Source organism: Naumovozyma dairenensis, chromosome 9, assembly GCF_000227115.2.
Source record: "Naumovozyma dairenensis CBS 421 chromosome 9, complete genome".
Taxonomy (NCBI): Eukaryota; Fungi; Ascomycota; class Saccharomycetes; order Saccharomycetales; family Saccharomycetaceae; genus Naumovozyma; species Naumovozyma dairenensis.
In genome coordinates, this window is record NC_016487.1 from 514,628 (window position 1) to 529,236 (window position 14,609).

Genomic DNA, 14,609 nt, shown 5'->3' on the forward strand with positions numbered 1-14,609 from the left:
GCTTTCTATATAGTGTAGTCACATATTTATTCTAAACAAATTGTATACTATTTTTCAAGACAAACTGATAGATATCGTTTCATTTATACAACTGGATGGTCTTCTTCAGGTACTTGACAACCTTCAGAAATGGAGGAATCAATCCATTCGGGGGTTACAATATAAGGTAGTACTGGTGGCTTATCAGTATCACTTGTAAGTTTTAACAACGAGGATCGAACATCTTTTGCAACTGCTATCTCATTCTGTTGAATAACAACTAAATTACAAGAAGCCAAGTCGCCCGTAGTCTTACCGCCATACAATCTAATTTGGACTTTCAATTTGGTAAAGAGGGCTTTATCTTTAATTCTTAACAAGATCGTCCTACCATAGAACAAAAATAAGGGAACAGTATCTACCATATCATACTGAATAGATGGTGGAGCATTTCTCAATGACCGAACGTTCCTCTCTATTAATCTAGAAAACGAATCTTCCGAGATTTGTGCTTCAAAACTGTCTCCAAATCCATCAACTCGTCTTTTGGCAATCTTCATTAACTCTTCTGATACATTAAAGCAATATTTAGGTTCTAACTTTAATAACATATCATCTTTTATGCAATCTAAGACCCATTGTGGTTCAATGATATCATAACCTCTATCAATCAATGATTGGCATTCAGCAGTGTACTTCCCACATAAAATTCTAAATTGGTTTTCCCCATGGTGCTTTGCTATAACATTGTGAACAATGACACCCCCTCTATTTAATATCTTGTCATATAATTCTTCCCTTGACACCCTAGAACCTGTAGCATCAACTACATCTGAGATAACGTAAAAATATAACCCATCAAATATTCTAGATTGGTCCAAAGTCGTAGGCGTTTGCTCAAAATATTTTTCAAAGCCATAATCAATCCTACGAGCCTTTCTTCTTTTAGAACTGTCCAGAGCATGTGTAGCATCATTGTTGGCTCTCTTGTTACTACCTAATTTAAATCTTTTCATTCTTCTAAGCTCGGACAAAGTGTAGCATGTTTTCCAATCTTTGTCCTCCCTGATTTGCCTACAATACCCACCATATAGCGTAATGCCCGTTTTAAATTTCTTAGTGGCTTCCTCATCGTTATTTAATGACCTTGCTTTTACTTCTATAACAATAGAGTCTTTAGGATCAATCCATTCTGCAGGGACTCTACTCCCAAATTCTAAGAGATCACTAGGTGGTGGTATCTCATCACTTTTTTTCCAACACCCCTTTGTTATCCTACCTATGTACTTGAATTCTTCTTGGGAAATACCATTCGCAATGGAACAGAACGAGACAAATCTCTTGATTGTTTTCTCCCTTTCTATTTCATTTCCTTCTTTATCTTCCCCCTCACCTATACTGTCCTGAGAGTCTAGATTAACGATCTCATTTCCATCTTCATCAATTTCTGGTTCATCTTCCTCAACAACTGCTAAACCACACATTAAAGAATCCTTTTTACCCGGATCTTTTCCAATGACAATTAAATCCATATTTTCACCAAATTGTTCCAAATATTCAGGCTTTACTTTAATCCAATCATCATTTCTACTTGCAACAGTATATCGGGAATTATAATGTTTCAACACAACACCTTCTGATCCTATTGATATAGCATGTTCCAAAGCGTTTTTTATTGATCTTTCATCTGAACAACGTTTTGATCGGAGTAGTTCGACAATATGCCTTTCTGGAGTAAAGATTTTTTCTAAATATAGCTTTCTTTGATACAAAGGAATATTAACTAACGACACTCCGTTAAGATAAACGAGATCAAAAACCATGAGCAATGGACGATAACCTTCATTAGCCACACCTTCCTGTGTAATGATACTCCTTGCGCTACTTTTAACCAAACCGAATGGTAGGAGAGCATTTCTTTCTTTATCAAATGTGACCATTTCACCATCTAGGACACAATTTTGAACATTATTATCAAGATGTAAGTATTTTGAAACCGTTCCATCTTTAATGCTTTCGCCGTAAAGGTAAGTATAATCTGTTCCTCGTCTGCTCAAAAAGCTCAATTTATTCCCATAATCCTGGTAGTGTAATTGAATTCTCTCACCGTCCATTTTCTCTTCAATGAAAAAATCATGTTTCAATTTAGCGCAGATCTTCTCATATGATATGGAAAGTTTCTTTGCTGATTGTGGGGCGAAGGGAGAGCCGACATTAATAGTTAAATCATCATTTTTCAAATGGACAGCAGGATCCCAGAGTTTATTTGCTACAGTTTTCAAGTCACTCACTACGCTTAAGTAGTCTTGAGCATCAGGATGCCAAACATTTAAGAACTTATGTTCGTGACCACCGATAACTCTACTTTTCAAAATAATATCGAAAAAGAATTGAAGTTCAACAAATGTCATATTCTCTAAACAAAATACGAATGTTGGTGAATCTGATAACCCTCTATAACCCATGCTTCCCTTACTATTTCTTTCTTCAGATAACGAATCTAGACATTGATTTAACTTATCGATTGTAATTTCCTCCCTTGTACCGACTTGTGGTTCACTTTTCCTTTTCTTGATTTCACTAACGATGAAACTAGATAGTCTAACTGATCTTCCAGCACGTTGTTTCCAACTTAGTAATCTTTTTTCAGTAAATGAATTCTTAGGTAATTTCAAATATGAACATATTGCCTTAATCAAAGTATAATCTCTAACGTTATATATTCTTCTATCACGGTATGGGAGGATTAAAATCAATGCAGGATAAATATCATTCCCTACAGTTTTCCTCCATAGATTAATGAAATGTTGAATGACTTCATAATATTGGACATTTATAGGCTTTTGGAATTCTTTAGAGGCCTTAGAAGTGGAAGCTTGTTGAATCCTTTCTAATTTCACAAATAGCTCATCGCATAGCCATCTAAATGAGGGGGATGGTGCAAAGTTATGCGGTGTTGCTGGTCTGGTGTCGTTGTCTAGAGTCGGTGTCACAGCTTTCCCATCCATTGGTGTTATGAATATTAGTTATACTTTACGTGGGTCGTAATAACAAAATCGAAGTGTTTATATGATAGCACAGTGGCTAATGTCGAATGAGTTCCTAACTACCTATCTACCATTGTTGTATCTTTGTCCTGAACCCTCTAAAGTTGTTCGTTAAAAGAGCTTCATAACGCGAGTTTCGTACGGCGGAAGGTCTAACATTCAATGCATAATCAATGTTAAAGTTAATATGCAATGCCTTTTTCGCAATAAAAACTGTGAATTTGTTCTTCTGACATGTATTTTATTTCTTCATCATCAATATAAACTATAAAAAAATAAAGGTAATAAATAATGTACGACTCAGAAATCAAAATATGGGGATAAAATTTTGATCCAATCGGCTGATTTTGTTATACTATTTTCCCATGTTCATTTTACTGGACAATGATTCGGTGCTTGGAAACATATGAGAAACAAAATGGAATCGAAATGAACCTTGAGCATCGAGCAAGAATATAAGAACATAATATTATATAGCTTAGAGATAGTGTACGTAATTTAGAGACCAGAACTTCTGCTCTAGGATATTTTGTTTATCATTGTTTTCGATGAGGATATCCTGCCTAATCGATAGAATATGCATACCTCAACATCCGATGCATTGCTAAACATTGTCTGCGAGGAATTCCCCACTATTTTACAGTCTGCCGATGGGGTAACGACATGGCGAAGAAGAATCCACCATAAACCATCACATGATGAAGTATCTATCCCAATAGAACACAGTTCAGAAGTCTACAATCTCAGTTCAGACCCTCAACAAAGATCTGATGTCTTGAACAAATTTTTAAATATATTGGACGTGAATTTAGGTGCCAAATATACTAAAGTTTCAAAAACAATCTATGAGAATGACAAATCATGGAAGTCGAATAAATTAGAAGAGATGCTGTCTCCAGGTTTGATTTATGTTAGTTACTGGGACGAGAAATACCAAGAACCACTGCTGTTCCTTTCCTTCATGTTAACAGAAGGAGATGGCTTTATAGGGACACACTCGAACGATGACGATGAAAATGAACACAATGACCAGTTGATGTCCGTTATATATCTTTATGAAATTCAAATATTACCTCAATTAAGAGGACAAGGTATTGGTACCAAACTTCTATCTGTCCATCTTCATCAATGTTGTTCTTCCCTTGTAACGAAGTATGGGAAGGATTTTCTACCGTATCCGTTAGTTGGTATCGAATTGACTGTGTTTAGCGACAACATCAAGGCCATCAACTTTTATAAATCCATTGGGATGAAACTAACTCCAGATTCACCCACTGATGAAGTTTATCAAATTGAAAAACGCCAAACTCGGAATTTGCGTCGAATAAACAATGCAGGCACTAGGGAAGTAACTAAACAGATTATAAAGAAACCCGTTTATTACTTATATTATTTACCAATAGACTTATAGAAATTATATACAGATGATAAAGAAATTCAAAAAGTACGGCATAACGAAAGTTAATAGCTTTTTTTTTTATTTTACAAATCTTTTGCGTATATCGTACTATACAGTTAATTTTCCTTTCTCGTGGCATTCCAAAATCCACTAAGATCTTTTCCACCTCCATTATATACTAATTTATTGGCGGTATCAAGTGGTAATTCCTTCAACATACCATTTGTACTAAAATCTATGATTTTTCGTTTCAGTTGGTCTGGTGTCATCAAAGAATCATGGAATTGACTAGAAACATCAGGTTGTAAGGATAAATAGTATGCAGTTAATCCTGAAACAAACGGTGAACTCATAGAACTACCACTCAAACTCAAAGTTTCATTATTATTTGGACCAATATAGGTTGACTTAATATTAATTCCTGGAGCAAAGACATCAACACATGGACCCCAATTGGAAAAGAATGCTCTATCATCACTAAAGGACGATGCTCCCACTGTGATAACTGCTGGAGAGTCTGCAGGTGATGTCATACATGCATCCTCGTCTTCATTTCCTGCAGCCACAGTTATATGAATACCTATTTTTTTAGCAGATTCTAATGCTATATCTAGCGATGGAGATTTGGGGGCTCCTAATGATAAATTGACGACACTTCCTTTGAATTCGGAGTGTACTGAGGACGAAGAAGAAATATTATTTGTTTTATTGGTATGGGAGTTGGCGACAAATTCAAGACCTAAGATGACATCAGACATTGACCCGTCACCTTTAAAATCTAACACTTTAACTGCAATTAGATTAGTTTCTTTAGCCACACCATATGTTTTAGAGCCGATGATTCCAGCACAATGTGTCCCATGCCCATTACTATCTTCTAAGGATGGCTCGGTTACAGGCAACGAGACTCCCCAAGATGCTCTTCCTTCAAATTCGATATGGTTGCTGTTTATACCTGTATCCAAGATGTAACAATCTACACCTTTACCTGAGCCATTATCATCATAGAAATAAAATTGATCTTGTAATAATTTCAAATGATTTCTTTGAGAGATTCTTGATAACCCCCAGGAAGAATCAATTTGAGTAGTAAATTTGTTCATATGGACGTATGAATCTCGTTCTATTATTTTAATGATTTTTTGATAATTAAAAATATTATTTTTTACGTCCTCTAGGAAATCATCAATGGGTGCTCTAATAATCATACCCTTTGTATCATTTGATATCTGGAATCTAGATAAAACTTTGCTATAGTTGTCATTGACATTATATTTTTGGTTGTCCTCTTCTATAAGTGATGACAGAAATTGTTCAAATCTGGATATTTGAAGATCTGTAGTATCATTCTCAAACAACACTATATATTGATCCGGGATAAAATTCTTTTGTGGACCGTGGGTTGGTATTATGAAGGGAATTTGATTTTTATCAAGTGTGTCCCTCTCGTTTAGTTTCGCATGTGAAGCATCGTTATTGCCGCTATGTATAATTTCAGGGATAATGAGAGAGGTTATCGATCGAGCAAACCATGACAGAATTAGCAGTGTTCCTCCTAGAGTCATTTCAAAGATATGGAAGCTGTTTTCTTCTACCTTGACGATGAGATTTGTCGTTCAAATCAATTGCTTTCATTATCTTATTCCAACAACTATTTTTCACTTTATATACATGGATTAGGGGATCTTATCTAATCAAAAGCCTTATAAAGTATAACTCCGTGTCCAACGATGTGGCGGCGCTAGCACATACGAATGTGTATTACCCGGGATAGTTGCTACTTTTACTTATAGAAAGAACAATAGAAATTGGATCTAGAATGTTATCAACTTTTCACCTCATCGAATTCTATAACCGTTATTATATTGGAGACTCTTACTGAAAACTCTTAGTAATTTGCTATGTCATGGGGCCAGTATCGAGAAGCTGTAAGTAGAAAGGCTGTAGAATAAGTGACAACTTCATATGTCTGCTTATATTAGAGGCCAAGTATGTGGTGTAGATAATTGTCCGTCCCGTCTATGGCGTATAATAGACGGTAGAAGAACATGCCAATATGGTCATGTTATGGAAGGTGACGTTGAATTCAATGACGATGATGATAACGTTACCATGGGTGGTGTCATGACTAGAAGATTGAACCTGACTACTAATGCTATTGGGAATTTCCAATCAAGTTTGAGCTTGTCTCAATTGCAAAGTTCACAACAATTTATCAAGCAGAAAAAACTTTATGGCCACGATGCTAATATCTTATTCTTAAAATGCTTCCAATTTATTTTAAAAAAACAATGTATACAGTTAGTTAGCACACATGGCTTCCCAGAGCATTTCGTTAAAGTCGTGAAAATTTTTTGGATGAAATACATTAAACATCTTGACGATAATGATCCATCATCGTCGAAAAATGATTTCAATGACATTATTGAAACTGAAGAAATGACAGATATTGATGAGAATGAGACTAGAAACAATGATATAACAACAACTACTAGACGGAAAAATAAGAATAAAATTGGACTACATATGTCATCCACTATTGCCATCTTATATATGGCATCTGTTCATTTGGGACTACCCGTTTACACTTCTGATTTTATTCAATGGATATGTACAACTGATCTGGTATATTTTAAAGCCAATGAATCTCTTCCAAAAGCATGGAAAGAAACTCTGCCGAATCATTACCTAGGTATCTTCGAAGGTGGGAAACCTCCAACAACTCTACAATTACAACACAAAGTCATATCGATTTGTCACAGTATCAATTTTAATGCAGATTTTAATAATCTGATAAATTATGAAGGTTTGGTATTAAAACTTACCCTTTTAATACCCTTACCTCCAGAATTTTATACTCGTACACTGAAATTTATTCAAAGAATAGAAGATACGAAAAATCTCCATCTAATAGAGAGGGATACAAGAAATTTTACTCAACATCATTTATACCCAGAAATAAAAGTCATTACCTATTTCATCCTGACTATTAAGTATATCCTTCTATTAGACGAACAAGCCCCCAGAAAAAAATATAAATCAAGTTGGATACGTTCTCTTTTGTTACAGCATCAAAAATTGATCTCAACGTTAGATCCAAGCAAAAACACCGTCGATAAAACCATTGCACAAACTGTGTACGATGAAAATAAGAAAGATCTCTTTGATTGGTCGAATCAAGAAACAACCACCTATTTAGATTGGATAGAAAAATCATATTTATCCCTTCAAGGAGAATCTAGTAGTGAATTCGATGATACAATGTCAGTAGATCAAAGGATTGCCAGAAGAAAACTTTATCAAATTTTCCGATTAATTTCAAATGAGGGGCAATCTAAGACCTCGACTACATCACAGCAACGAGATCCGACGTTTATTGAAGAATTACAAGAAAAATATGCCCAATTACAATCATTATCAGGAAATGATGATGGTAATGATAGTCTTGATGAAGATGATGGGACAGATTATGAAAACAGAAAAACACTTATACACCAATTACAATGCCTAATAGTCGATAAGATTACCTTAGAATTCAATATTCCTAAGGAGGATATGATAAGATGCGTTAGCAGGACAGAGAGAGATTGTAGCCATAAAATAAAGACGAAAGAAATTGCACACCAATCGTGCTAACAGTCTGTAACATTTTTATTTGTACATATAAATATTGCGTAGTATATGCTTCAGTATAGAACCAATAATATATTCATTCATTCATTTATTTATTAAATCGACGACAATGTTTACTGGCCTGATGCCCATTGGGCAAATCCACCTTGTGCAAATGCCTGAAGAGCACTTGTGAAACTTGATGTTATCTTACTATCGCTTGACTCGGACGCTTTATTCAACTGGTCCACAGCACTGACAATCTTATTAACATTGGTTTCAATGACCATACCACCTTGTATAATTTCCTCTAGTACACTTTGTAATGTTTGCCAATTAAAAATCAAATCTAGTTCATTAACTTCTGTAAAGCATCGATCAAGAGCCTCGACAAATGTTTGTATTAAATCTAAGATGGCTAGTTCTGATTCCTGATCATCAACAATAAATGTAAAATATAGTGTAGCGTAATTCTTGTAGATTATTTGAATATCTTCATCAATGAAATTTCTATCTTTGGATGATGATGAAGACGAGCTATTCGTGTATAGAGAAGGAGGTGTAACTAAGAATGAACTTTGGAAATCGTTATTCCTTTGCGAGACTAAATCATACACTTGTTCTAATAGCAATTTCTGTTTAGGGAGGTCCACTGGAGAATAAAATCGAATCAATCTAGGTTGACGTTTTTTATTAACTAAGTAAAATATGATGTTAGTTAGTAAGCCTTAATTGGGTTATTCAATACTGCATAACGGCGAAAGATCAGGAATATACTTACATATTAATACAGCATGGATCATGATATGTGTGGAAGGTACGAAATCTTGTCTGAATGAGGGCCTCTCCTTGTTTTTATTATTGCTCTTCAAACAAAACTTAGCCTCAAGAGGAGTGTACTTCATTAATCAATATCGATAATTTTTTGTCGGCATAAGCATAAGCATAAGCGCCAAAAATCAAGAACCTAGAGAACTGTAGTCCATAGATCAATATCTATATACAATTTAGATAACTTAGAGATTCGATTTGAAGATGCTCTCTGGTAAGCATCCCGGAACTATTCTACTTACTCATAAAGTTTCTCGCTAAACTCTGTTCTATCTCTTTGCTATTGATAAATATGTCAAGACCAACAATAATTATTCAAAATTTAAAAACTTTCTTGACACATCTTCCAACATTTGCGGAAAATGAGTACAATGAACTTTGCAGCTACATAGTCTGGAAGACATTAAATTCCTGTATTAAAATCGATAATGATCATATAGATTGGGACTCCCTTACAGAACCTTTTCTATCAGAGAATTGGAAAAATGGCAATTATCAAAAGATATTGAATCGTTATGATGATAATGCTATATCTTGGAAAGATCTTTATTTTCAGGAAAATAATGATAATCAACATAAAAATACAATGTGTAACAGACAAAGCTTTGCGCCAGAAACTGTTTTTTACTGCTTCACGTGCGTTAATCATCCCTTATATGAAATATGTGAATCATGCTTTGATCCATCAAAACATATAGGCCATTCCTATACAAGTAGAATAATTGATAGACCAGAAGGTGGGATATGCCATTGTGGGGATCCATGTGCATTTAAAAACCTGAATGACTGTCGCAGTTGCAAAAACAATGAAAATAACCATACGGGTCCAGAAATATCAACCCATGACCAGAATATTTTAGAAACATTAGATACCGTCTTAGATTACATTGTTGATAGCATATACTATCTCAAGGAAAACAATGGTATATATTGTCATATAGATGAAGATGATGTTCCCATTACAGGTTACTTCGATGATACGTCATCATTAAACTTTGACGACAATGAAAATGATCTCCATCTAATGCTATTAAACCAATATGAAAATAATACGAATCTGGATACTGTATGGGCTATCCAGATAGATTGGACAGATAATGATTGGAACCCCCTGGATCTTACGCGAAAAGTTTCGGAAATACTTAACACTCCAATTGAATATATGATTGTCATTACTGAACTACTTGAATCGCGAGCGTCGTCTGCCACAATATTACGATCAAAAGACATACACAAATTAAAAAGGGTAATGAAAGAATTTGAAAAGGAAAATATAAAAGTTCGTCTTAGAAGGACGAGAGATATTTTTATTCAAGATCTTATTGAAGACTTATTGGACTGGATTTATAGAAACTGTCTCGACAGAGTGTCGTCTATTACCTTCAAATATACACTTCGAACTTCAATGCTCAATAAATGGAATTCAAGAATGGAAACGGATATCACTTACGACCCATCCAAATTGCATTCAAAAAATCAAATCAATTTATTTGGTGGCTTTCTAGTAACGGAAGAACAAAGATCAACATGGCCATGGTTTAAACCATGGCATTTTCCGGCGATTGAGGATGATTATATTTCACAAATTTTGGTTCAATATAACGGTAGACTACTAGAATCAGATTCTAAGATTCCAACGACCGGATTCTATTCATTTTCTGGATCGAGATTTCAACATCTTTTTATGGAATGTACTGCGAAATTCAATAAATTATCCTTTGCTAAATTATTTCGAGTGCTATGTACTCTGTTTACAATCAAGGACAATTCAAACATCTTTTTAGCTGCACAATATCTTGACGTTTACCTCAGTGGTCTTTATAATATGGTTGCATCAGATCCTAGTGGTGATAAATTAGCACTGATGGGTGCTTTATCTCAATATACGTTTCAAGATCCAGAAGTGGCAAATATAGCAATTAAACATGGATTCATTGAAAGAACACTTCGCTTTTCATTTACGTTGCTTGCATTTAGTCCAGATGATTTGATGCCATATTTACCAGTAGCATTATATCCTCGATTTAAATTACCGATGGGGTCTATAAGAAATAAAAAACTGACATTTTGCATTAAAGATTTGTCATTTATAATGTCTTTAAATACTGTCCCAGAATTTTTGTTGCAGAATAGCTCAATATCTAACACCTTATTAGAGGCATTATTAGAATTCGATAATATCAATATAGTGAAAAGAGAAACTACAGAACATGTCCGCTATGAAAAATTTGAATTTTCCGGTTACTTCTTCTTTCTTGGCACTATGTTAGTATTGATGGAAAGTTATCTTCGAAATATTACTCAATTACGAGATTTAGACACTAGGAGAACTATTGTCCTAAGATTTATTGATACGATTATGAGGAAAGAATTTGAGTCGTTAGGGAAATTCAGAGGAAAGTATGTTGACTCTGAAAATGCTATTTCGCAAACACTGCATCGGAATTGGAACGATGAGAATCAGCTATTGCTTAAACATGAAGAGATCTGTGATCATATTTCTCAGACTATCAATTTCCAAGTTGGCGTGGACCCTCAAAGCTTTTTTAATCCGATGTCTTATTTATTTAGATTTGTCATTCAATGGAGCCAATGTGGTAGAGTGGAGCCTTTAGATAAAATATTCGAAAAATATATTGATTTTCAAGATGTTTTTAAGGATAAAGAAAGAATCCTCCACATGTCAGAATCTGCTCTATCAACTATTGTTCTTATAGCACAAATTAATGCAGGATTCTGGGTCCGTAATGGCTCTCCAATAACATACCAAGCAAACATGTATACAAGATATAGTTTACGAGAGACTGCATATATGAGTGATTTATTCAACATACAACTTAGTATGTCGTTTGCAGATCCTGATGATTTTCTTGTTACCTATCTGTCAAGATGGGGGTTGAAGCATTGGTCGAATGGTATACCCAACTGCGATTACCCAGATAAGGATACTACTATGGTAATGGTAAATGAAGCGTTACTTCTTTTAATAAGGCTTCTTACGGAAATACGGTTTCTGACAATGGTCTCATCCCTTGATGGTTTCCTTAAGATCCTTAGACGTGAAATTATCAATGCTTTAAATTTTGAATCTTGCTCTTATTCCACTCTTACCATGATTATTCCTGAACATATAACAAAACACCCATCTTTCGATTTAGAATTGGAAGAATTGGCGATTTATGTTCCCCAAACAGGCATTTCTGATGAAGGTTTATATCACTTGAAATCGAAATATGTCGAACTAATTGATCCGTATTATATTGGACAATCATCTACGAGAAGATATGAAATTTCAAAAAATATAAGATTAAATATGGCGAAAAATCTTAAAATTCCACTTGATGAAACTTTTATTCCGGTGACAAATGTAATCAAATCTTTAAAATCCACAATATATTCTAACCTCTTCTCTATTTCCTCTAGAGACACCTTTGGTAGATTTTTAAAGACATCTTTGGAGCATATTAAAAAGTTCAAGAACGAAAATTTATTGACAGATATAGTCCATCTAGTTCATATATGTGTTATTAACAATCTGGACGAATTTGCCAAAATATTCTGGCATGAGTATGGCGTGATATCGATTGAGTTTTGCTATCATCATAGTATTGGTTCGATTTTATACTCATGCCTCTTAATGGAGGAATTTTCCAACGTGCATGGTGAGATCAAAGAAATTTTTAGGTATTTACTTGAAAACGTTCCCCATATGCATGTCAATAGTTTCCTGAATGAGCAAGTTCCCTCTTTCAATCCAGAGATATTATGGCATTCCAAACAGCAACTACAGCACGATGAAAGCCTTGAGAAGAAGAAAAATAAAGCAAAGCAAAGAAAGTTGAAATTAATGAAAAGACTTGCAAAACAGCAAGAACAGTTCATTTCTAATAATAAATTGGAGAAGACGGAAGTTAATAAGACAGCAATGGACTCTAAGGAAAAACACGAAGGCTGGGACTTCCCTGATGACGGCTGTGTTTTTTGTAAAATGGAATTGCCATCAGAGACATACATATATTTTTCTTACGTAGAGAGAAATATATGCAATTTTGAGTTATCCTTGATTACCGATGTAGAAGAAAGCGAATTTTGTGAAACTAAACCAAACAATGTAGATATGCAACCAGTTCTGAAAACTTGCGGACATGGAGCACATATATCATGTCTAGGTAAATATATGAAATCACTTCATTCAATGCAAGCATTAACGACCAAAAATATTCCAATATCATATGGTTTTGGTTTAGTATTCTGCCCTGTTTGCAACTCCTTAGTTAACTCTATCTTGCCAAGAATTTCTGATAAATATCATAAAAATTCGATTGAAGCAGAGAATGAACATAGCAGCAGCGATGAACTATTACACACACATGTCATAAAATGTTCGCGAATACTGCTTGAAGTAGTCGAAGATGACCGCAATAAAACTTCTTTGTCGCGGTTTGATGAGTTGATCGTTAATAACGTTTCCAATTTAGAAATGCAATTGAGAAGTAAGTACAACAATAAAAACAGCAATATATTCTCCTTACCTTATCAAATCCAATTAACTCTACATTTATTGGTCGAAATGAGAACATATCTGAAAAGGTGTATTCCATTTTGTGTGCCCAAATCCATTAACATCTCAGCAAATGATATCGACTGGGGCCATTTTCTTCAACACTCTGTAGATGTTAACGTATTGAATTGGGGGTTGGGAATGCTAATGGCCCCCAAAGCTGTTGGAGCTAACCCAAGCGTTTATTTGCCTTTATTATTGAAATTGAAACTATATCAAGATTCTATTCTTTTGGCAAGGGAGTTAATTAGGATGGATCTATCCCTCCAGGATACAACTTCGTCCGAATTTGACAGTTGTATGTTTGATGTTGATGTTCTTCGTACCGTTACAAGTATTTTACAAGACCAAATATCGTTCTTTTCTCCCAATGAATCCAAAGAAAAGATTTTTGAAAAATTATGGAAATGTAGGCTTTTCGTTGCCAAGTTTTTATCAAATTCTTTTTGCGTATTTTTGAAACGATTCTACGTTCTTTTTAAGACTAAACATCCCTTAAGATCAGCCTGGTTAGATACTGATACTACTGTTTCTGGAACAAAAGTCTTAAATCAATTAATGGCATTTTTTTCTCTTCCAAGTTTCGAAGCTTTAGTTAGGGAATTTAATGAAGTCGATCAAAATGAAATACATTCAGTTTTGGATAGGTGTAACTTCCAAATAACTATAGGAAAACTACACCACATGAAACTACATGCTACCGATGAGCTAAAATTAATTGCTCTCCCTACTAATTTATCTTATTTTTTCAATACTGATAAAACCCAGCTTCAATTTAGAGCATTTCATGAAGACATTGCCCTTTGTTTATTATGTGGATCAAAATTACGATCTCAAAAACCTGTTCCGTTAAGGAAATATTTATTGGGAGAATGTACGAATCATGCTAGAAATGATTGTAACATTTCAACTACGTATGGGGTGTTCTTGATGGTTCGACACAATGCTATATATTTATCTTATGGTGAGAGAGGAACATTTTTCTTATCTCCATATTTGAATAAATATGGTGCATCTGATGTGGATTTCAAGTACAATATGCCGGTATACTTAAATACTCATAGGTACAGTTATCTATGCAATGAAGTTCTCTTGGGGAATATGATTCCACATTTAGTTTATAGAAAAACAGAAGGAGTTTCTGATCTGGGTGGTTGGGAAACTATATGATTGTAAAGAT

At 34.4% G+C, this 14,609-nt stretch overlaps 6 protein-coding genes across 6 annotated transcripts; 3 read left to right on the forward strand and 3 right to left on the reverse strand.

The window, feature by feature from the left end:
- Nucleotides 1-83: 83 nt before the first annotated feature.
- Nucleotides 84-2,987, reverse strand: DNL4 (DNA ligase (ATP) DNL4; the record flags this gene model as incomplete). Its single annotated transcript, XM_003671990.1, has 1 exon — nt 84-2,987. One exon carries the CDS (start codon nt 2,985-2,987, stop codon nt 84-86), a length of 2,904 nt encoding a protein of 967 aa, XP_003672038.1.
- A 616-nt stretch (nt 2,988-3,603) lies between these two features.
- Nucleotides 3,604-4,437, forward strand: NAT4 (N-terminal L-serine N(alpha)-acetyltransferase NatD; the record flags this gene model as incomplete). Its single annotated transcript, XM_003671991.1, has 1 exon — nt 3,604-4,437. One exon carries the CDS (start codon nt 3,604-3,606, stop codon nt 4,435-4,437), a length of 834 nt encoding a protein of 277 aa, XP_003672039.1.
- A 104-nt stretch (nt 4,438-4,541) lies between these two features.
- Nucleotides 4,542-5,990, reverse strand: YSP3 (putative subtilisin-like protease YSP3; the record flags this gene model as incomplete). The annotated part of the gene is made up of 1 exon (XM_003671992.1): nt 4,542-5,990. One exon carries the CDS (start codon nt 5,988-5,990, stop codon nt 4,542-4,544), a length of 1,449 nt encoding a protein of 482 aa, XP_003672040.1.
- Nucleotides 5,991-6,390: 400 nt separating this feature from the next.
- On the forward strand, nt 6,391-8,061 carry RRN7 (Rrn7p; the record flags this gene model as incomplete). The annotated part of the gene is made up of 1 exon (XM_003671993.1): nt 6,391-8,061. One exon carries the CDS (start codon nt 6,391-6,393, stop codon nt 8,059-8,061), a length of 1,671 nt encoding a protein of 556 aa, XP_003672041.1.
- A 110-nt stretch (nt 8,062-8,171) lies between these two features.
- Nucleotides 8,172-8,840, reverse strand: APS3 (Aps3p; the record flags this gene model as incomplete). Its single annotated transcript, XM_003671994.1, has 2 exons — nt 8,172-8,734; nt 8,819-8,840. The coding sequence occupies 2 exons, from the start codon at nt 8,838-8,840 to the stop codon at nt 8,172-8,174; spliced, it is 585 nt and encodes a 194-aa protein (XP_003672042.1).
- A 320-nt stretch (nt 8,841-9,160) lies between these two features.
- Nucleotides 9,161-14,599, forward strand: UBR2 (putative ubiquitin-protein ligase UBR2; the record flags this gene model as incomplete). The annotated part of the gene is made up of 1 exon (XM_003671995.1): nt 9,161-14,599. The coding sequence occupies one exon, from the start codon at nt 9,161-9,163 to the stop codon at nt 14,597-14,599; it is 5,439 nt and encodes a 1,812-aa protein (XP_003672043.1).
- Nucleotides 14,600-14,609: the final 10 nt, after the last annotated feature.